This window comes from Chaetodon auriga, chromosome 3 (assembly GCF_051107435.1).
Source record: "Chaetodon auriga isolate fChaAug3 chromosome 3, fChaAug3.hap1, whole genome shotgun sequence".
In the NCBI taxonomy this organism is placed as follows: Eukaryota; Metazoa; Chordata; class Actinopteri; order Chaetodontiformes; family Chaetodontidae; genus Chaetodon; species Chaetodon auriga.
The window spans coordinates 22622577-22646522 of NC_135076.1; the positions used below are offsets into that span (position 1 = coordinate 22622577).

Genomic DNA, 23946 nt, shown 5'->3' on the forward strand with positions numbered 1-23946 from the left:
AGTCACAGCGGGACAAAGGTGACACATGAAGGTCAAGACACGACCAAGTTCTCCATCTTCTGTCATCCACAGCTGAGCTCAGGTAGATTCAAGGCAGCCGGTGATCTATACTGCCACGCTCAGGTGATCCATCAAGTATCAGTCTGATGCTACATCTGTCTTCATTATTATGACAGACTGTAGAAGGAGCGTCTGCCTGTTGCTTTCGGTCTGCCAATAAGGTCGAGTCCTCCCATTCTTAGCTAAATGGCTCCACCTAGTGGAAGAAGATGCACATTGCACAGTCTCCAGCTCCCTGAACAGATGGTTTTTCTTCACTCAAACGCACCAATGACACATTGTACATAGCATGTTTGCTTTTGAGGCACCGCCAAGTAAGACCGGACCTTAACTGAACATCAGCTTCCTTTCTTTTCTGCGGTCCTTGCTAAAATGTTTACCTTCATTTACTGTCGTGTTTTGCGCCACTTTTATTTAGATGGTCACTATTCTGCTGAAGCTTCCCATTGGGCTCACACACATTCCAATGGGGCAATCATTCCAGCTTTCAGTATCTAATACTTACAGATAAATGTCTTCACAGTGAGGGAGCACACAAGGGAATCAGTGACACAGATAAACACGGGTCACAAACAATGCTTTTTATTGGCTTTTACTGAGCACGTCTTGGCCTGAAACAGGAATTTATGTGGGGGTAAAGTCAATAAGAAAGCATTGAAGCAGAACATTTAAAGACACATCTGAGCTTTAATATGAATTTCCAGTTTTAAAAATAGATTTTGTGTAGCTACAACTGCCACGCTGGATTGTGTTTGAATGCACTGCGCATGCAGCTGCAGGGGACTTCGGCGAGGTTTACTCTGCATGTTTAATGATGATGATCAACATTTCAGTGAGGTACGGTTAAGTCGATTTTTTCTTGTCACATTGTGTGTCTGTTAAAGCATGTCATAGTCTCCAGTGATAAAGCTGCTGATTCTCAGCCTCAGTCTTTATCAGCTGCAGACTAAAGGTAACAGGCACTTTGATGTCATGCTGACATAGTTAAACAGTCGATGACTGTTTTCAGAAACACCTTCCACTTGTTTTAACTGGGTTATACCTTAACCAGTTATACCTTGATACACTGATGGTGTTCGTTTGCAGGACAGTAAATACAACAGATTGTGCTCTTCTGTGCAGGTATTTGGGCTAACAGGTCAAGGCCTCATGACCTGCTATTCTAGGCCACCCTTTCATCATGTTAAAACAAAACTACGTAAACAGACGTAAAATCCAATATTTATTCAGTTTGTGCAAGTTGTACAATAGATGGTGTCTCATGTATTTGGAAGGTACAACAATTAACACAATTCTGACTAGGTCTTTTTTTTATTTGTAACTCTGAAATGGTAACATCCAATCACAACACTACTCAGATTAAATGGAACATATGGCTTCTGAATCATCTACACAGTGAAAGGAACAGAGACGACAGTCCTACAATCGCACACGAACGTTTCATCTCAGATCACATCGAGTGAGAAAGAAAAGCTTCTTCTTAAACCTTTATCTGTTACCTTAGATTGGAACATCAGCGCGTAGTATTCAAGTTGCCTTCAACAGACGCAATGGATGTTGCATCTCTTGCACTTGGTCCTCAAGAATATATATTTGTATTACGATGTGATGTTGGCAGCAAAAACATTGGTGACTAAAACTTCCAATTTAAAATATGTGAAGAGGAAAAGGAAATAAAAGCATGATTTAAAGGGACTCAAGCTCTCCTACTACAAGAACTGTAATTTCTTACGGCAACAAAACCCAGCAGACATTGAACCTTACGTCATTTCTGCATTTCAGTGTCACATTTAAATTTTGTAACAGGTAACAAAATGCAAAAAGACAAAATGGGGAAATGACGCTTTTTTAAGGCAAAGTATGAAACTCTGCTAAGGGAGGTGTGTGGCGGTGTGGGGAGAGATCAAACGTGTGAATTCCTCAAACACACTGCAGTCGTTGCTATAAAAGAATGGCAGTGATGCATCAGGATCAAAAATGTCTCAGATCCTCGAGACACAACTTGTGCTGCTTTCCAAGTGACCATTCCAGATCGGAGAACATAAAAGCAAAACGACTGACAAATGTGAGGTCAGTGTAGGAAGCGTTAGCGTCAACAGAAAATAACCACAAACTAAGCATTCCTCACATGAACTTTCTAATGATTTTACAACAAACACACACTTTTATATAACAGCATTTAAACTCATGCAATATTTGCCCCACGGCCTCAAGCAGAAATTATTTCACGCTATGTTCTCTGGCTGAGCAATGTGGAGGAGAGAGGAAAAGAAAACGAGAGGAAATCAGTCAACTTCTTAAAACATTAACACCCAAGCACAAAAAAGGTACTTAAAATTGCAGGGTGCACAGTATAATGTGCAACACGTCAGCTGAGTCCTGGACCGCCATCTGGACGTCCATCTAGGAAAGAAAAGAAGCTGCATGAGTGAAGGTCGACGTTTGTTTCAAAGCCTCTGTCTTCGATTCAGATTGTACATTTAGTTCATTCGAGGATTCTTTTGGGGTCAAGGGTGGTATTAAGCATGCAGACACTGAGTATTGACTTTAAAGAACTTCATCTCACATGGATATTTACCTCTTTCAGCTTCTAGTTAGAATTCCTTTGCCTCACATTCTTGTCTTTGTGATTTGCATTAGAATTGCTCTTCCTGAAAAACACATTACAAAGCAAACATGAGTTATAAAGAAAACAAATCAACAGAAATCTACAGTGAAAATGAAGGTAGTAAGCTGCTGGCTGTACTTACAGAGGAGCAGATCCTGAGTCGTCATCTGGACGGCAGTAATGATCAATGAAGGGAGGGCAAAAAAAAAAAAAAAAAGTCAGTCAACGGCAGGCTGCATGGCTGTGACTGATGCAAGCACTGCATGCCACCCCTCCCCCACAAGATGATGGTAGCATGTTATAACATGAGATCCTCTGCAACAGGATTCCAATGAAGTTATGATCAAATCTACCATGACCTGAAGCATGCCCACCTGTTGCACTTCTGACAATGAATGGTTCAACAAAATCCTTAGAAAATCATTTATCGGGCAATTCCACACATGTTCTATAAAAGACATGTTACTGAACGTCACTTAAGTAACGTAGGTCCCTTCAGGAAATCTCTCGTAAGATTTGACAACGGCCATTCATGAACATTTTTGTACATTGTCCAGAATCACCCCTCAGCATCACAGAGGCTCATGCAATACAAGCAAATGACACCAAAGGAACACTGCAGAGGCTGTATTAAGATACAAACGTCTTTAAAGTGGCAGCGCTAACACAACCTAGCATGTATAGTGGCAGTAAGGCACAAGGTAAGGCAAGAGTACGCCATTTCTGTGGCCAAATGGTGAATGAGAGAAATGTAAATGATGTACTGCTCTTTAGAGAGTTGGCATTTATCATGCATAGAGTACAAGATGCAGAAGGCATGCAGACAGAACGCTGAAACCTCTCACTTGTCAACCTATCCAATTTCATGTCAAACCATTACACTAGCTTGTGTGACTCATTTGACTCTTTCATTGGCTCACACACAGTTATCTTAAAGACCAATACATGACGTGAAAAGAAAATTATTTGAAAGCTTGCTCTGATGGCAGGGCCAGTGAAAGAGTGAGCAAATCTTCGAGCACATTCCTCTCAGAAGTGGCGACTATGAAAGCCGTTCATTCAGACTCCCATAGCTTTGTCCACGCGGTCATCGCAGCTCAACCACTTCAGTCTGACATGCAGTTTTGTTCACTTACCAAAATGCAAAATCAGCAGCGAACAGAGAAGTAAAAATGTAAATAAAAATAATAGTTTCTATCACAGATTGATTGCACACAACGTGAAGCTAACACCTGATCTTTATTTAAAAAAAATAATAATAATAGCAAAACCAAAGGGCTCATATGGAATGCATGCAACTGCAGTATATACACGTCACCCTGAGGAGCAACGCTTTGCCTAAACAGTCTCCAAGTAGCCACTGGGGGGGGGGGGGGGGGACTAAATCTTCTCAGCTCACAGTTTGGTCAACAAGGCCTACAGTTTGATATTTCTGTCCTGTAGGAAGTTTAATGACTTAATCCACACATTATGACAGAGGACAGAAGTCAAGTGCATGTTGGGAAAAGGTCACAATCTACCCTCCAAATTTCAATGCATGTTTTCAGACCCCTTTGGTAGCCAATTATTCATGATATGAGGGTGCTGTTCTACAACTACAGTAAAACCTGTGAAATTAGTAAAACTAATTTTTGCAACCATTGTGGCCAATTGACAAAATTCTCAGCTCTAATTGGCCATTCAGACCAAAAACAGCACAGTGCACTGGTGGCAGTGTGTTTCAGGTATCATTAGATTAAATATGACCTAGGGGGTCCAGTACTGGCATCATTAGTACTTTATAGTAGTATGAGACAAGACTTTACAAAAAGAATTTGACCTTGCATGTATTTGACTAGCAGATGCACAGCCATGCGGGATGATGTGAATGACCCGCAGTTATTTATTTTTTTTTTTTGCCTGAACTCTGACACTAACCCCTAACCCTAACCCTGTGTCAACACTGTGGTCTCATTGAAATGAATGAGACGGTAGTGCTCTATAACGCAGTGCTACTGTCACTCCTAGGAGTTGATGTAACGTGTAGTGGTGGAAACAGCGTGGTGTACGTACCATCGTTGATCTCATCGGGCTTTCTCCTCTTCTCATAGATGAAGATGATGGTCACCAGGATGATAACCTCGGCCACGATGCCAAGGAAGGGCCAGAGAGCAGCCAAGCGACTGCGGACACGCAGGTGAATTTTGTCGCTGGCTGTGCCAAGTTCATTGGTTCCAGAGCAGATGTAGTCTCCAATGTCGTTTTCGATGCTCAGGTCTTTAACGGTCAGGACGGTCTTGTTTGGGGTACTCTTGATTTCATATTTATCGCTGGTGCCGTTGATGATGGGCTGAGGGTTAGGTTAGCAACGAGTCAGTAACACAAACAAAAGGCAGGTGTGACCATTCTGCATTATTTCAGTTCATTTTACAACAGGACAGACGTTATTTGCAATTCATAAACCATAATATGAAGGGTGACCAAAAAGGATAGGTACATGTGCTCCGGATTAACAGTGCATGTCAAAAACACATCATGAATAATTTCAAGATAATAAAAATGATTAGGTTGAGAGACACATACCGTTTGGGCACCATCTTCCTCTTTGAACCAGGTCCAGTCAGTGGGCAGTGGGTAGCCGTGGCTCACACAGACCATCACACCTTTGTCCTTCTCATTGCCATGCTCGGAGTGTTTGTAGGCAGCGACATGGGGGAGTGCTACAGCAGGAGGTGGAACACATAGCAAAACCAGCATTACTGCCTTGTGGGTCTACGCCTCCACCAACCACTCAAGTTGCAGTTTTTAATCGATGTCTGTCCAAACTCGTATGTAGTGAAGCCGCCTGTAAAACGTGGACACTTCACACAACGCTTCAACCCGGCAGCACAGAAGGTCTATACAATCACCACCGTTTCAAGGTGGGTCCCCAAGATTAGTGTCAGCAATTCTGTATCTGACCAAATGTGAAATATGATCACAATAACAATCATGATGTTGAATAATGGCCAGAAGAGTACTTTTGTAGAACATTATGATGTCACAGTGAAGGTGACATTTGACCTTATGGAAATAAAATGCCATCACTTCTTCATTTTTATCCTATGAGACATTTGTGTCAAGTTTTGTTACATGGCATGACAGATGAATGCAACTTTGATCTATGATATTCATGAACTGACTTACTTTTGACTTCAATGGTCTGCTTCACCTCTGGATCAGTCAGGAACACACACTCATACTGTCCACCAGAGCTGTACGTGATCTTGTCCAAACTATGGAAAGAGAACAAAGTGAAGCTTTGCGACCCTCTTGCGACTCTCTCCATGACAGAAATGAGGTATACGTTTCTCTGCAGACCTAGTGACCGAGCATATAGCAAGTGGTGACTTCAAACTGATTCAACCGAAGCCCCATTTATGACAGTGACTATTTTTCCACTTAGCTGAGTAGAAAATTCACAGTAGAACCCTGTTTATGCTCAAGAGGCGAAGATAAATACGAAGCTGCTTGTCCACGCAACAAATACTGCACATTTCCTCTGGTAATTACAATCCCACTTTTGTTTGGTGTTTCTGTCCCATGCAGTCCTGCCTGCTCTCTCTAATGGGGAATTAAGGTCAGGGCAAGCGAGCACACTGCTAAGGGCGCTTATCCCTGCTGCCAAGACTACTGGCAAAGCTGCACGACTGCACGGTCCATCTCTCTGCTAATGAAGAGCAGCGAAAGCCTGAAGAGCGCCCCCAGCTTTGCTGCTAATGGAGGCAGCAAAGCTGGGGGCGAGGAAGGGAGGACAGTGAGGACGGGAGGGATGGTAGACGAGCAAAAGGCAAAGTGGGAGGGGAAAAAAACATTGGAGGATAAAGAAGGCTATTGACTGTAACTGAGCCAGCAAGGAGCAGTATAAAAGTAGGGAAGAAATAAAGACTAGAGCAAGACATGCAAGGCCAGCAGCTCCCTTTTAGACTAGGAAATGGTTAAATGTCTTCCAACATCAGTGATGCTCAGTCTTCCAGCCCAGAGGACATCTACAAGTATTAAAGCCGGCTGGATTCGCCATTTTCTTGTATGGTTCAATCACTCAGTACTACTTATCAGTGAATTGTACAATTGTACAAAACAGAAACAAGCCTCTCGGGGATAAAAAGCTTTACAAAATAGTGGGAAACAGCACACTTAAATCACTATCATAGAATGAGTGCCTTTATTCTGCCACAGTAGCCACAGGGCATATCTGCCCATATGGCACATGGGTGGATGTAGCAACTTACCGGAGGACCGTGAATGGAGCAGAATCAGTAGACTTGGAGCTTTCAATGACTTTGCCATTGTGTAGCCACTCGGAGCCCTTGATGGGAAGGCTGGGCTCCGTCAAGTTGCAGCTCAGGGTGGCAGCTGTCTGGTTGATTACCTCAATGGGGTCAGTAATGATGTTTGGGGCTTGAGATAAACAGAGAGGGAAAAATAAATTACTATCCTTTTACAAAAGGACAGAATGAAAACCTTAACACCCCTATTCTTCACTGCTGACCTCAAGGTACTGCCTTGAAATGTATCAGAGCGTTTTAATTTCTGGAGAGACATTTTGTCTTGACACTCAACAGTTGTCTTTACAGAAATAATTGATTGTACAAAATGTCACAGGGCATGTACATGACAGCCCTACACCTTATACTCACATTCAATGATGAGCAAAGACATAAAGCTCGGTCGGCAGGGTGGAAAAAGTCAACTGTGAGATCAACGCACTTGACTGTCTCTCAGTTATTCCTCTTACTGTCAACCAGGGTGTGAATATGAATTGGGATACAAAGTCATTTTATTTTTGTTGAGACAATTGTTGAGTGTGAAGTGTTCAGGCAGAAATCAAAGAAGAATTACTAACTACATTCTTGGCATTTTCCTTCAACTTACCGAATTTGAGAAGGAAAAAAAAAATCTGTTTTCACGAATTAAACCAATAAAACAGAGGACACAAGTACAAGTTCTGAACAAATGCACAGAAGATTCCAAGAAGGGTGGAAAGAGCTCCCCAAAATGAGGAGATCTGTCCCACCAACAGCAGAATGGAGGGAAGAATAGGAGCTGTAATGGAAATCTAGTAGATGGTCTACAACAAGGTCATGGGGGAAAGATGTATTCATAAATACTTGCAGAAGAAGCAACAAAAGGGAACGAGAGAAAAAAAATTGTTGACAGTTTCACTGCCAATCACACGATCAAATGTAACAATCGAGTATTTTTGCTTCAATCAGGTGAAGAAACTGACCAATTCTTCCAAAGAGGCAAAAAATAATACTGGACCACAAGGCAGAAAGATGCCCCATGGCTGAGAATCTGTTTTTAATAATCAGTTGCCATCTTCTGTGCCTACCGTTCAGTAGGCTATAAGCCACAGCAATGGTCTACAAGCATAAATGAAAGGGGCACTGCGAATGTTAGTATCAATTAAGGAAAATATGAGCAAAATAAATATCTACCAAGAAGCAAAACTACTCAAGTAATCTGACACCCCTTTTTTGTTTTTCCTCAAAATTTTGAAATATTCATATTTTGCTGATACACAAAAATTTTCCTGCAGGAGCCATTTGCAAATTTCCAACCTTATGACCAGTATTATATGCAAGAAAAAAATCGTAATGGTCCCTAAGCCTTAAAACGGGAAAAAAAAAGGCATCAGATTGAAGACGTGTTGTGTGCGAGGTAAATACAGGATTAGGGAGCAGTCCAGCCACGCTTTAAGACCAGGTTCGTGCTCTACTACAGGACAACCTTGGAGCTTTTGGGGAGAGGAGAGGGAGAGTGTATACTGGGTGAAGCAGGGTGGAGAGGGTACTGGACCGGGAAGCATGGGAGCTGAATGTCCAGGACTTCACTAATGAGGAGGTAACAGCCAAGCTACTTCTCCTCATGCTTCCTCTGCCACTCACTTTCGATCACAATAATGTTTGCCTGCGAGCGGATCCACTTGATTTTTGGCGTCTTCTTCAGTTCATTGCGGTCGGGGTCGTTGGAAGCGCGGCACTCGTACGTGCCCGAGTCGTCGAAGGTGAGGCGAGTGAGGTGAATGGTGCTAGTGGCATGTGCTATATATGTGGCATTTATCTGCACACGGTCGTCCCGTGCCCCGTCAAAGAGCTGGGTGAAGGTCTCATTGGGCTCCTCACCCTCTACAAACCACCACTGCACCTCAGGGATGGGGTTCCCTATCACCTCACAATGCAGCTGTGCACTGTCACTGAGCAGCTTCATCTGAGACAGGGGAGACTTGATGAAGCCCGCTGAGCACCGATTACAGTCAGCCCAGCAAACGGATTTTACAAAATATTGAATGTGGTGAGTTTAAAGCAAGCCAGGTGATTTCATGGATGATTAAAGGCAGTGATGGAAGACAGACAAGCAAATAGGAAAAAGAAAGAAAAAGAAACAATGTTAATAAAACACAAATGAAATGAAAATATGAAAGCAAGCACACAGAAAAGGCAGAGATCAGAGAAACATTTTCACCCAGTTGTTTTGGGAAATGTTTTGATTGTTCCTGGTATTCTGACCCATAATGCCGAAAGTAAGAAATGCAGCATAAAAAGCAATTCGGGATGACCAGAGCTGATTTGTGAGCACATCGCCAAGCTATACAACTTAAATATAATGACATTCAATACAGCAGCCTAGCAATAAATCCTACCTTTGTGGAGACTATGTTTCATTCTTCATGCTCTTTTAGAAAAACACTGACTCAATGTTAAAGTCGTTTTGGAGGCTGTGATTTGCGTTGCGGTTGAACTGTACTGCATTACAATTGGACGTGTTTCCAATCTCTTGTCCACCTCATTTATCTCAATGAGAGTAGATTTAGCAGCAATGGGCGATCCTCTCTGTGATAGGCTGAAACTGTTATCAGTGGACTTTCATGCCAATTTCATAAGTACATTCCTACAAAGGCTTAGTATGAGCAATTACTCAATAATGAATGTTGGAAAAATGCTTGGTCGAGACATCCCTAAAGACACTCAGGGCAAGAAAACAAAACAACAAAAACATTAAACGCATGTAATAGCATTCCCATGAAATCAAAACAATGTGCAATGAGTTTAACAGAACATGAAAAGCAGATGAGATTGAAATGAAATAAAAAAAAAATTCACATAATAAAATTAAATTAAAAATCCATGAAAGCCTTCGGGCCTTTGGGTTGGTGCCTTTTCTCTGCTGTGCTTAGTGTCAGCCAACAGCGGTTAGTGTGTTAAACTAGGTTAACACATAGCCTACTTTTCCGAACACACTGCTGATGATTTAATGCAGGATCTGCATGACCTCAATGTACGTGGAAGTCAACATGGTCAAACCCACTGAGTTCAGCATCTGCCACTGATGCCCTCACATGAGCATAACACTAAAAACACTTGTTTTTAGTGGTTGTGGAACTGACTGTACCAAACAGATTTAGAAAGAATACATGTCTTTTTTTTTGACTGAAATGTTTTTACAAACCTATTGGTGGATGATAAGAATATCCTTTTAAAGAGCAGGTGAGTCTGATTTTTCTGTGTGTGTACGGGAGTGTGTACGGGTAAGGAAAGTGGTTTTCTGGCTATGCGTAAATGCTCACAAACTTCTTTTTATTTTGTCATACATACTCACTTTCTGAAGGATTTATTTCTTTAGGTATTTGCCTCACCCCCACTATGGCAGCTCTCCACACTCATAGTGGGCAGGGGAGATTTGTTTGGCTACTCAGTGTTGGTCAGCGGGGTGAAAAACTTAGGTGGGCCCAGGGAGGAATAACATTCTCACACTACTGGCCATAGCACAGCAAGCTTGCTCCACTCCTCCAAAGCAGAAAAAACAGGGATGGGCCCAGGCAACTATACGAAAAACAACTGCACAAATCAAAATTGAGTTCATCCTCAATATCAAACTGCTACGTGTTTTTCAAAAATTCCAGAAAAGATGCACTCTCTCTGCATTCCCTTCCTGAAAATATGCTTGATATTGTGTTGGGGAAGATCAATTTTCAAAACATGTCCACTCAAAACTGTCAGCAGATGTCATTTAAAGAAAAAACAGGCTGACTTGGGGTTAACTTGTACAATAGTATATGTGATGGTGGAAATGTGTCCACCAGCAGAGATTTGGTAATACCACTGCAGGAGATATGCCTTACAGCCATATTTACATATAGTGTTTGCACTGCTACCCTCCCATACAGCAAGCAAGTGGGCATGTGGATAACATTGTATTGAGTGTAGCACTTTGTACTCTTGTCTGCATGCCTGTATACTGCTTTCCACTCTTTTGTTGAATTGCGGATAAGTCCGGTTACATGTAGTGCTGATATAAGCAGTCGTCATTACAGATGAGTCTTCCTCTTCCTCCTGCTAACTTTATGTAGGCACCACCTCTCGCCTAAACGAAACGGAGCCTTTCCACTAGTTGAGAAGAGGTCTGACCTGAACAAATGTGCTACGTGTTATGAAAGGTCCTTTGTCTGGTCCTGATTCTGTGGTCATTGTCCACATGTAATATGAAGAAACTGTTTCATTGTGTCTGCTATAAATTTGGGGCGGGCGGCACAATGTAGCAATCCAGATGCCTAGCCAGGTCACTTGATTTGGGCAGCAGGACTACAGTTGGTGGCAATAACACACCTCTACTGCATCTCTGTTCTCATATGGGGCATTAAAGCTTCCATTTTGAAAGAAAGTAAGTTTCACTGTTGTGCATATTTTGTATTTAAACTGTAGTGTTGTCTGATGTGAGGTAGCTTTCTGTTTGTATGGAAGTTCCAAATAAAAGAAGAAAATGATCAAATGTGATGAATTATATTACAGTCTGGTTATTTAAACCATTTCTAAACGTAATTTACATAACAATTACTATACTGTCATATATACCATTACCGTAATATAAAATTACCTTTATCGTGATAGATGATTTGGCCATATCGACCACCCCATGGCAGACTTGTGAACTTATCAACAAGAGCCTGAGTCTCTACATGCTTATCATGTAACCTTTCTTGTAGTGGTTTCCAAAGGTCAACTTCCAAGCAACACCTTCCTGCCATATTATATTAAAATTAAATATAGTCTAGGCCTCAGTCCCAACAACGATTAGAGGTAAAACACATGAAGCGTGACAGTGCAGATTAAACTGTTACTGTCTTCAGCCCTCTGCTCTACAACATGAGAACCAGTTGCACATGTTTTGAGCCTTTTTAGAGAACAAATTCACAGCTGTTATTCTATGTTTACATGTGGTCAACAACATGCTAAACGGCCTGAACAATGTACAAAACAAGCCTGGAAATCTATAATTTTAACATACGGGGGGGAAAAGCTTAAACATTTGATGCAATACAGAGTTAGCATGACATTGGTTAAACACAAAAGAAGTAGTGTGGAGCAAATAAGCCCAACTATGGGGATATATACTTTATCCTCAAAGAAAGTTCAACTTCTCACCAGCTGGTTGAAAATTAACAACTCAAGTTGAAATTTAGCATTTCAAAAGACAAACGGTATAACAAAGACTAAAACACATTATCCTGAGGCCATTTTCAAAAGTCGCAAGTATATTGAAATTTTCTTTCAGTGCAGGAAAAGCTAGTACAATGCAACATTCTTTCCAACAGAAATGAATCTCAATGGCTCCAACATGATGAAAGCAGTGTCAAGCATGGAAGCAGACATTGTTGAAAGCGACAATTTAAAGCTTTGATTTGTATTCTGCTCTGTTGTATTCTTTGGTCAAGGTCACTGTGTGGACATTAACGCTGTCTGATGAGGGGGAAAGTACATGTCACTCTCAGCCCACATAAATCCGTTGGACTTGACCTGATCTTTGAAGTCTTTTGTCTGTATATGTGGAGCGCACTAATGTAGAAGCCCACTTTGTCCGTGAATTAATTGAGCTGTGGCAGACAAGCAAAAACTTGCCGCCATCATAAGAAGGACATCAACCCCCTACAAAACGACAAAACCTGTCAATGTCAGTGCTACTGCTTAGACAGTAGGCTTTTATCTTGAAATGATCATATTAGTCTGAGTAGGTTAAGCAGCTGGAGTCTCAAAATGGTGGCCAATAACAAATGAGTCCATATTCAACACCATTTAACAAATTACTGGGACTAAACATCAAGTTTTTAACATAAGCTGGGGGAAAAAGGCTTCCTCAGCTTATTTTTTTTTCCCAAGTAGCCTTACCTATGTGTCTGCCTGGTAACCCACTTTTCACACCAAAGTTAAGCTAGAGAAGAAGCTGAAACTCTAGGGAAATCTAATTTTATTCTGGTCTACTCCAGAGCTGTCATTACCAAAGCAAGAAACATAAGAGTGGCATGGGGGCTCCTTGTGTGTGTTAAACCAATACACACATGCACGTATCATTCATAGACAGTCTGGTTGCTGGTATCAACTCTGCGCAAAATAAAAATGTTACCCTGTTTTACCCATGCTTCAGGAAAACATGCCAAATAACGTGTGCATTTGACATGGGTCCATAGTTTCACAACTAATATGACAGTGTATGTACTTGCCCATCTCTCTTAACTGCCCTAGGATGATGACATACTGAGGAAAAAATGACTCAGTTTGGATTCTTTCTCAGTATTTAAATGAATATGAGTAATTCCTTTGGTGTAAAAACTCAATAGCAAATTTCAACAATATTGCATTTTGAACAATACATAGATATTAATGTCATAAAAACACACAAGAAACTAAAATTCAGACACGACTGAGTGCAATGACAACTGAATCAATGTGCATTTTGTATAATGTGTGGAGTATTGTTATGTTTTAAGACTAACATGCTCATTGGGGGGACAATTCTTTAACAGTTAAGACAATAATTGTGAGCTAGCTTTGTAATAAAACTGAAAGACTGCTACCATGTGTATTGCTAAAAGATACAACATAATATCGCTCCCATCTAATTCTTTGGTGCCTGTAAGTTTTTAATCAGAGGTTGTTCACAGCAGAACTGCCTGTCCTTTAATCTGTTATCTATCATACTACCTGTTAAGGCAAAGTTGGCACGTGACACATCCAACACATAATTATTAATTTCTGTTAGCAAGCCAAGGGTCATATACATAAAATGGAGATCTTTATCGAGTTTATCAATGACGACCTTATGGAGACTAATGGGAAGCTGAAGGGCTAGCAGCAGGCGATTTAAGGACCATCAATGAGACACGGTTCTCAATCCTTTGATAGCAAACAACAGAACACTGGAAATACTGCTGATCCACATCACGTGGATAGGGCCTACGGCTCACTTAATCAATGACAACTTTTGACCGTTTAATCAGAACAAGGCACCAACTAAAGCAGGACATTTCAACATTACCAGAAAGGGCTCAGGTTCCGAAAAAGCAAAGCTAGACGAACACTATTTTGCCCTTCTGGTTCTGGAAAACATTGCCCAGAACAGTGAAAACAACAGAGGGCCTTATGTTAATTCCTAACGTCGATGCATAGCAAACCCTTCTCTGTGAGTACAGTGGACATGTCAACAGCATACGTTTTTTCACCACCATACGTTTTACATTAACGTCCGAGTTCACGTGACCGATTACATTTGCTAACGTTCGGCATGAAAAATCCCTTTCTATAACCTAAAACAGTGACAGACGAAGAGGATTTGGAAAAAAACCGCACGCAACGTTATTGACATTTAGTAGCGAAAAACTCGATAGGATTGTACAATGGCAAATTAGCTAACGTTAGCTAACTGCGTCGCTAGCAATGACACTACGCCTAATGCAGCTCTCGCTACGATGTTTCTCACCAACGCTGCCTGAAGTGGCTTATATTTTGCGTTAATGGAAACTGTAAAGATGTACTCGACATCGAGAAACACAGCTATCGTGACGTTAACAAACGCGGAATCTGAATGAAACATTTTTGGCCGTTAATGTTCGCAATCAGGGTAAAGTCTACATCTTCAACCAACATGGCTGACACAAAATTCTTACCTGTGGACGCGTCGGCTCGCCAACAGCACAAGAGCAGGGCACTGACAGCCCACAGTAACTTCATGGTTTACTTTAGTGTTTACTAAGTCGTCGAATAGACGCAATGTTAACTACGACGTGTTAAATCTTCTTCCCCCTTCTCCTGCGAACTTTCTGGCGATATGTGCGAGCCGAATGTTGTACAGTGGAGCCGTCGGTCGTCCTCCAGTTGCACCTCACGCACACGCCCTGATCAGCACGTACACATGACGTAGTCTCGGGGGCGTGGTCACGTCAAGAGAGTTGCATTAGACTTCAATAAAAGCAGTTTAAACTTATGTAATGATCATATAGTTATATAATGTGGCAAATCATATACTCGATTTAATATCTAATGAAAAACAGGAAAAGCACTCACCAGTGGTGATGATTTTTTCTTTACCCACGGATAATTAGGCGTGTTTTAATGAAGGAAGTTATTTATGAAGGCTATTAAAATCTCCAAAAATATGGACGGAAGCATGGGGCTTGGCCTAGCATATATGTGAGCCACCACAGCATCAAAAGGAAATTCACTCAGATGTCAGTGTTTGTTGCAAAAACTCTCAAAAGTGCAAGGAAATCAAATCAAAGACTGAGCTGTTAGGTTTCATCTCCTTAAATTCTCACATGGAAACTTATAGAGGGAATAGTAATTTAAAAACACATAAGGCAAATCCATGACATGTTTTACAGTCAAAACACAACTCGAAAGAGTGTCTGTGGCCAGATTTTAATCCTGTTAAAATTTGGTGGAACTACCTTCAGATTACTAACCCAATATTCCCTATCAACTCCAACAATGTTAAGTAAATGTACGAGAAAGTACGTTATAAAATCCAGGTGGGTCATGCAGATGTTTCTGAAAAGAGCAGGATTGCTCCCAACTTATTGAAATCCATTTGAATATTTTCACAAGACATTTTGTGTAGATTCACAAAGTATAAACCCACTTCACATTCAGGCTGTAACACTTTAAAAACAAACCCACCAACATATTCACAATTTTAAAGGTCTACAATGGTCTAAACATTGAATCTGTAGTAATTAAACACTGAAACAGCTTTCCATGTTTCAAGGTAAGTGTTACAAGGGCACACATGTAACAATAACCTACAAGTATGAATCAGCAATTTCACATTGTGAAGTCAAACTCGTAGCTGTAAATCAAGCATATTCATTCCATCTGTCCACAACAACAATCCCCTCAGATTAAAGGCCTTTGAACCAAAACCCCAGAGGAGAAGAGAGGTACAATGTAGAGGAAATACACCCATGGGGCTACACAATAAAAGGAAGCAGAATTTATTGGCTTATTGATAATATTTAACAGGCAAGTACCCTGTTGAAAGATATATTATGAATTCTGTTTACTATCTGCACATCAGGCCTTACTTTGAAAGTACAAAACAACCTCAAAACTGTATTATGCATTGAAATCACTTCCAGCAGTGCTCGCTCGTGTTATTGTTCCCCGGTTGACGCTTGGTTGTTCTCAGAACATGCAACATGTCATTAAAGGGACAAAGAATTCAGTCCAGCATAGCTTAGAAGTTTGCCAGAAAATGTTTACCATACTACTATTTTATTTATTTGGTTTTAGGACAAACAAGTGACTATTTTATTTTTTTTCAATGATAGCTTATTTGCTGTACCAATTAAAAAATTCTGGAAATTTTCCTGCTTGTTTTACTGCACTCCCATCTCGTGTCTGACCACAGCACCACATAGTAAGCGCAGAAAAAGAAAACAGACTTTGTCCCAGTGGTTGTTTACATACAATTAAAACACATTTGTTTGCAGTTACTGTCAGTTCTTGAAACACGCTGTTTTACCACTGTGTCCAAGTCAATTTCATGACTCCTGTTGCTCATATGAGAGTTTCAGAGAACATTATACATACACACGCTGTGAATGCTTTACATGGATTTTGAATGGTAACACTCAAACATCTTTATTTTCATAGCAGTTCATATTTTTTTGGGACACAATCATACTGCAAATCAATATTTTTTCAACTGGCAACTTTAAAAAATATTTAATTTACCTTTAAGTTAAAATGCACGTATTCGCTGTGTATTCGTGAAAAGCTGATCCACATCGTAGGCTTGAAGATGAAATTAAATAAATCCTCGTGTGTGTAATTGATAGTGATTATCCACATCATTATCCAAAGAGCACAAAATTACTGCAATTCTGCATAATTTCAAGTGCAAACAATGGTACCTGTGTTTCCTCAGGTAATCCTAAAACTATAAGAGGATCTTGACGATAAAATTGTTTTATAAACTAACATCATTTTGTTTTAAGAGCTAAGGGGTTCAAATGTAACATCCTTCCAAACCACGAAGAAGTGCACACTTAAACAGTGCACTTCAGTGCACTTTGGGTCATTCTACCTGTGAGATATGAATGCTACTTATAAAAAGGAATAACTGTACATTTCTTTTTGCTTCATTGGCAAAAGTGGATCATTTTAAATCATACAAGTCTGGAGTTTTAAAAAAAAGAAAAAGAAAAAGAAGAACAGCAACTGTCTTGTTGTCCCGAGTCTTCTACCTTTGGATTCCTTTGTGTTCTCTTCCTGTACGAAGTGACTGAGGCAGATCGAGCCTTTTGAAGTTGACGTGATTCTCCACACATCCTCCCTGACAGAAGCTGCAGTCCAGGCCTCGGCCCCTTCCTTCGGTCAGGTTCCTGATGAAGGTGGGAGCAACGGGACGGGCAGAAACACATGGACCTCACGTATCACTTACCCCTGAATCAGGCTTGAGTGCTCCTGGCAAGATGCATTCAGGTCTCTGCCCAACAGCAGGGAGAGACTGGAGGTCACCCCTCTGAAGTACAGCAGCCTAGGAGCTATAAACAGCTCATAGGGTGATAAGGACAAATGGCTCTCTATGAGTTATCGGTGGAGTTCTCATTGCTGGTCGAACTTGAGGACTGAGGGGTAGAGGAAGATGAAGAGGAGGAGGAGGAGGAGGAAGAGGAGGAGGTAAAGTTCATCCCTGATAGTTCTGGAGGGTTCGTTGCTGTGTTCTGACCACTTAGGCTTTTCCTGCACACTGGACAAGTGTCATGCTGGAGAGAAAGAGGGGCACAAATATGAAGCTGTGTCAGTGTCATTGTTACCCCAAAGCTCATTGGTGTGTGAAGAGCATTAGATGGATGGTGTCTAATACCTGCTCCAGCCAAGGGACTATGCAATCATTGTGGAACATGTGATTGCATGGGAGCTGCCTCACATTTTCTCCAACACTGTAATCTTCTTTACACACTGGGCATTCCAGTCCAGAAGCTGAAAGACAGAACATGTTCAAGATGAAAAATTGTTAAATATGATCCGTCAAGTGTTTCCGGGTTAAACGTTTAACAGTAGTGACATTACGTTTTTAAATGTTATTCAGAAAAACATGGTCTTTTCTAGCCAGCAGCCAAAGTAACGCCCTGCCAGGTCTGCAACATTTCGCAGGGCTGGATGCTACTGGCCTGACTTGCCTTCAGCTATGCAAAGTGACAGTTGCACAACCAGTTCTCTAAATCCATATGTGACTGGTGTGTTAAACAACGAGCATAATAACAAAACCGGCAGGTAAGGCTGGGACATTGTGACGCATGCCAGAACATGAAAAAGGTCCCGTTTTCCAACTGTCAGATGATGCTGCTGCTTGAGTTACCTGTGTCACCAGCATTTTTCCTTCTTTTACAGAATCACGCCTCTGAGATCACTTCAATTATTAAGTCCATGACAAGACGCTTCAAATGAAGCACTCTCATAATGTTCAAAAGAAGCTTGATGAAATCAACTTGTCTGGCAAAATGGTGCTCGCATAAAAACTAGACTGCAATGTAGTGTGCAAGTGTGCAACCATCTGCTGTAAAGAAAATTACACAGCTGTCAAATGTGCAAATAACTCAGTCCAAAATATCCAAAGAAAGGAAAGCAGCCATAAAACAGTCTATTACAGCAGTGGCGATCATTATGTTCCAACTTACCAACATGCTCATCTGTAACTTGTACTGTAGGAAGACTTTTTATTTTATCCCGATCTGCAGGCGGAGGCCCCGTGTTCTCAAACTGGTTTAATAACTAAAGACGAGAGAAAAAAAAAAAAGAGTAGAAAAGAAATGTAATTAAATACATTTGTTATTCTAAAAGATAAAAATCAAAACCTTCTCCTTGTTATTAAGCACCGTAATCAATTTAAAAAGGTTTCTTTGAAATACCTGAGTTATAATTGCATCTAGTCCATTAGCACCCCAGGCATAATCCATAGGATTTGAATGAAGAACACCCCTTGATAAAAAAAAGAATCATGAGCACAGTTAGGAGTCACATAGCACATGTTGTTTCCTGCTTCAATAAAGCTGTTCTAGAGACTTACCAAGGTCCAACACCAATATTTGGCATTGCAGTAGGTGCAATTATTCCATTCACTAGTTGCTGAATGATACTACAAAAGAGAAGGGACAGCATGATACAGATGTACTGAGGGTGAAACTAAACTGTTTTCCAAGTGTTGAAAGGTGACATTATTAACTTAAATCCCACAGTCACACACTGTGCTCCTCACCCCTCTAAAGTAGGAACTCCCTCATGCCGCCCAGCTTGTCGTCTTGAACCATGACGACTTCTCGGTTGCCTGGCACCATATCGCTGTCGTGATGCATTTTCCCTTTCCCGCCTGTTTTCAGCGTCCCGGTTGTCCTCTGCTCCCAGTCCAGCCCCGAAGTCAAAGCGGTCATCAAACACACCCAGGGTAAACTGGCCATAGCCCGAAGGGAATGTAAACAGGTGTTGGTCGGGATTCTGGAAGAAAACAAGCTGAAATATCTCAACATGTCTGCAGCTATTTATGGTCAATATAAAACACTTGAAGCATTGAGAGTTTTGTTGACAGTCAGGTCAAATTTCAACCTGATGGAAATGCATGCTGACATACAGACTTTCCCACAGCCCCAGTATTTTCCAATAAAAAGTATTGTACACTTACATGAACTACATATCAAACTTAGAATGTTACTCATCTTCAGGCAAAGTTAAAACAGCTGAATCATTTAATTTAATGTTACTATAAAGAGCGAGACTGTGGTCAGTCACAAAAGAAGAAGTGGAAACTCTACGATGACTTCTATCATGTCCAGTACATGATCAGCAAAACGTCAGTGGAAACTATTTCAGGAATTTCTGACAATATTATGCAATAGTGTCGTTCGACAGAGAGAGGTTGTGTAGAAAAGAACAGGTTAGAAACCTCAAATGGTTGCTGGTTCTGGGGCCCGCTGGAGATGGTAGACATGGAGCCATTGTCAGCACTAAACAGGAGATAAACAGTTGACAAAGTTGCATCTTGACTTAGTTATATTAAAGAAGATATTTTTTTTTCCACCATGCGCCATAGTAGTTTCCATCATCCCTAACAGTTATGATACCAAGTGATTTTCTGTGTTCTGTGTTTTCAGACCAAGAAAAAGCCAGCAATGCATGGCTCCGTTGTCGAGTGGTTAAAGTTAATTACCCTTTTTGAAGAGCCACTTCAAAAGAGAAAGAACGATTCTGTTCCACACGGCTTTACAATGACATCTTTTAGCACAAGCAACAAAATGTATCATAATAACTGAAATCACTTATTTCAGAGATAAATCAAATGTACATGTTCAAAGTTGTCACTGGGAACTTGGCTACAATCATTCATGTGATACATGATTGTAAAGAAGCATGTTTGTAGGCAAAGACAGCGTCATGTTGATTGAATCTGTTGCAGGAAGAACACAGTCAAAGCTCATGTTGCTGGCTCTTTGCAGGGTGCTTTCATTGTAAATGTCAGCTGCTGTTGATGGTGAGTAACATAACTGTTGGGAATGATGGCCAAACAAATGAAGACCCAGATTAAAAAAGAAAAAAATGCCTTGATTAGGACGACTGTATTTGATATACACTTTATACACACCTTCTCTCCTCCAACAGTTCCTCAATAAACCCTGAATCACATCTTGGACATGTGTACTCCTGTAAACAAACAAAATGTTGTACAAATCAACACATTAGGCTCATCATTACAAGCTAAACTGTTTTACAAACAGTCACTGACATTCTACTTCATCTTTTTGTTATTTAATGCTACTACAGCTAAAGCCCATTAGTGTGTCAATGTGTGGCACGTGTTAACTGCAAATCAGATATGTCAAACACAACTCTGCTAATGGAATGGCTGGACAGTGAGATGAAGAAGACAGAAGATGATAATCCATTTCACGCAACCAAACCTAGATCTAACCTCAAAAAGTCAGGAAAAACCGTGTGAAGTGTGTGGAGGTGTGATAAAACACCGTCACGTACACAATGCCTAATTGTCCCATTTGTAGTGGCAAAACAACACCCAATTTCACTACAGGATGCTGAGTGGAGACTGAAGTAAGCAAGTCTTTCCACCCCATCCTGTTGGGAAACTGTTTAAAGTGTCCTGACCATTGTGTCACTGTATACAGATACGGGGACTGTAGTCTGTAAGGCCCTTCAGCAAATACAGAGGACAACTGAGAGGATCAACCAGGTCTCTTTCCTTTCCATTCAGGACATCTACTGATAAGAGCGATTTAGGAAAAGCCTCCAGGTACAGCAACCCGAGACACTGAATTAATATAAACACACACTACACCTTGTCACCTTATTCTTGGATATATAAATGTTTTTGTCCTTGTGTTTTGTTGTATGTTTAGTGGGGTTTTTTTCTACAGCAGTTGCACAGCTGTATGTGGTATTAATGCGACCACAGGTCATTGCCAGCAACCCACAGAAACCTATAGCTGATCTTTTACATTGTGAAGGGTACGTTTACAGCTCTATGGCAGATCATTCTAGCCTGTGACAGGCATGCCACTTGCGTGCCTTACTGAATAGCACAACAAGAAAAGGACGCAGTGGCATTGTTGCCGCTGCATCATTCACAGAAATCATGATCAATATGGTGCACCAAGTCTTAAGGCAGGCGGAGTGTTAACAGCATTTGGTCAATAAAAGAAATGGCTGAAGTCTATCATTATATGCGATTAGGTGTTGCCGTTGACAGTTAACGTTAATGCTAACCGATATAGCTAACAGTTAGGCTAATGTCTCTCGTAAACCCTCAGTAATAAACAAATGATCGCACCAAACGTTGCTACAAATTATGCAAAAAGGCAGCAGTATTTTGCCTGTAACACTGATGACTACGCAGTTCAGTGTTTGTACTCGGATCGACTACTTGGATAACAAGCTAACTAACACTGGGTAGAGTTAGCAAGATAAACGGGACCCCGCAGCAAGCCAGCTAATACTGCTAGCATGCTAACAGTTGGCTCCACCGCTACAACGATTTCTACTAAAGTAACAACAATACTGTTGTGTTTTTTATTTCTCCAAATATCTCTATCTTTAGTTTGTGTCTCTGATACTTACGGGAAGCCGAGGACTAATCTCTGCCGAGCATCTGTGACAGAAGAACCGGCTGGGCCATGGAGGAGCTTCCGCCATCTTTAGCCACTAAACAGGTAGAGAGGGGGAAGGACTACGGAGCACCGAAAAGGTCAATGTTAACGTCCTAGAAAATACGACAACCATGTGATTGTCACGACTGCGCTGCATCATAGAACTATTAACCTGTGGTATATGAAAAAAGGTACTGCCCACCATGACTACAAAAATTAGATTGGAACATTACTGAATAAAATATATATACGCTATCATACAATTACATACTAAAAGTTATGTGAGGTTTGTATTAAATTGATTAATTCTGTAAACACAATGCATAAAAAACAGCTTATCTTGCTGTAAAAAGTTGATTTTATTAGTTATTTGCATGTGATACAACCACTGGCAATTATTTGTCTTATAAGATATTGCCACATGGTGGTGCTTTTGTGTATCAAGTGTTACTGTATTTCACACTGTAGCCAGGGACTGAGGATATAATAAACTCTTGGTAAGATTCCTTTGGAATTTAGAAGATCTTCAGTCAGGTTATACGTGTTGGGAAAGCTGGGTTATGGTATCCTTTATTCATGCTGACATGAAGTCTCAGAGAAGAGAAGAACTGAAGACCAGTGAGTGTAATACCCCCAACAAATGTGTATCATGTATCACCACACTGTGTCTCCACTGGCCTCATGTCTTATCCCTGCGGGTTCGCGCCCCCTTGCTCTCCCGGTTCACATGAAAACCTGAGATGTGTTTTTGCAATCTGGCATTGCGCTGGATTTATTTTGACACATGTTACTTTTCCATTGGATTCCTGTCAACCACCTCTTGAGCCCAACAGACATACTTTTAAGTGTCCAGAAGTTGTGTAGCATCTGGTTTTGAGCAACACATCGCGTCAAAGGTAGATTTGTTTGCTGTCCTCGATGATTTGACAGTAGCTGTCGTAACAATTTATCAAGAGTCAATTCTGAGACACAAAACAATAAATAAGTAGCCTCCCGCATGGGAAAGACATTGTCTCCTTTCATGTGAACACAGCCAAGTTCTTGCTGGCAGCTATCTGGTAACACTGAGATATCAGTGAAGGTCTCAGAGATCATTTAGTTACATAAGAGCTGGAGGGGGACATGATTGATTTTATTTAGTCAGTTTTTATTTTGAAAGTTATAAATTAAAATTTCCTCAATATTTTTTTTTCACAGGTATTTTTAATGTGATTACCATAACTGCAGATTGACGGAGATAAACATGTCACACACTGTCCTGAGCATTGTGTGTTTGGCACCACATGTTGAGAGTTCAGTAGGAGTTCCCATCCGACTGCCCATCAGCCAATCACATTTCTCAAGCTGTCTGGCCTGATTTTTATTGACAAATGTTCACTTTTATGCTCTTGAGAGTAGCCCTGAATGCAACCAGTGGTGTTTTATGGGTGTCCTGCTTTGAATGAAATGCATTGTTTGGCTTAAGCGTTGTACTCATTGTGTCCATTATCAATCATGCAGCTAGCACGCTGGATTGCTCTGTTATTATTATGCAGAAAAACCTGTTCTGTTGCATGTTTTTGTAGCCTGACAGTGAAACCAAGGCAAAATTTCACTGACACCATGGCCTAATTTCCCAACGTGGCACCTACAAGCATAGATATGATTACTTAAAATAAGAATGGATATTTCCAAACTCACAGTGTAACCTATTATGTCCTATTACAACACTTTACTCACACTGATACAACTCTACACTGCTGCCATACTTGTACTATACTTATTGGTACTGTATTTATGTGCATACCTGTATACAGTCTGTTATTATGTATATAAATACTACATCGCTGCATCA

General features: G+C 40.8%; 2 protein-coding genes across 4 annotated transcripts; both read right to left on the bottom strand.

The window, feature by feature from the left end:
• Positions 1–1269: 1269 nt before the first annotated feature.
• On the bottom strand, positions 1270–14857 carry bsg (basigin). 3 transcript variants are annotated; one of them, XM_076726184.1, is made up of 9 exons: positions 14628–14840; positions 8578–8928; positions 6919–7087; positions 5834–5922; positions 5231–5367; positions 4721–4997; positions 2811–2823; positions 2639–2711; positions 1270–2463 (listed from the first exon to the last, which is right to left on the bottom strand). In XM_076726184.1, the coding sequence occupies exons 1-8, from the start codon at positions 14689–14691 to the stop codon at positions 2651–2653; spliced, it is 1161 nt and encodes a 386-aa protein (XP_076582299.1). In that variant the 5' UTR covers positions 14692–14840; the 3' UTR covers positions 1270–2463; positions 2639–2650. The 3 variants fall into 3 exon arrangements, with proteins under 3 accessions (XP_076582299.1, XP_076582298.1, XP_076582300.1); XM_076726183.1 differs by having other exon boundaries at positions 2811–2835; XM_076726185.1 differs by lacking the exon at positions 8578–8928 and having other exon boundaries at positions 2811–2835; positions 14628–14857.
• A 1077-nt stretch (positions 14858–15934) lies between these two features.
• LOC143318694 (E3 ubiquitin-protein ligase RNF126-like) lies at positions 15935–22194 on the bottom strand. Its single transcript, XM_076727154.1, has 9 exons — positions 22084–22194; positions 20597–20655; positions 19901–19961; positions 19220–19455; positions 19031–19099; positions 18873–18942; positions 18642–18735; positions 17828–17943; positions 15935–17726 (listed from the first exon to the last, which is right to left on the bottom strand). Exons 1-9 carry the CDS (start codon positions 22156–22158, stop codon positions 17544–17546), a joined length of 963 nt encoding a protein of 320 aa, XP_076583269.1. The 5' UTR covers positions 22159–22194; the 3' UTR covers positions 15935–17543.
• Positions 22195–23946: the final 1752 nt, after the last annotated feature.

Excerpts from the sequence above, each read along its gene's own strand:
- bsg (XM_076726183.1), bottom strand. The coding sequence starts at position 14,691 with ATGAAGTTACTGTGGGCTGTCAGTGCCCTGCTCTTGTGCTGTTGGCGA. Across the intron at positions 5,923-6,918 it reads GCTCCATTCACGGTCCTCCG|TTTGGACAAGATCACGTACA; the intron begins GTAAGTTGCTAC and ends CTCTTTCCATAG. Across the intron at positions 2,836-4,720 it reads GCCCGATGAGATCAACGATG|ATGACGACTCAGGATCTGCT; the intron begins GTACGTACACCA and ends ACTGCCGTCCAG.
- LOC143318694 (XM_076727154.1), bottom strand. The coding sequence starts at position 22,158 with ATGGCGGAAGCTCCTCCATGGCCCAGCCGGTTCTTCTGTCACAGATGC. Across the intron at positions 19,456-19,900 it reads AGAACCAGCAACCATTTGAG|AATCCCGACCAACACCTGTT; the intron begins GTTTCTAACCTG and ends GTTTTCTTCCAG. Across the intron at positions 19,100-19,219 it reads GGAGTTCCTACTTTAGAGGG|TATCATTCAGCAACTAGTGA; the intron begins GTGAGGAGCACA and ends TCTCTTTTGTAG.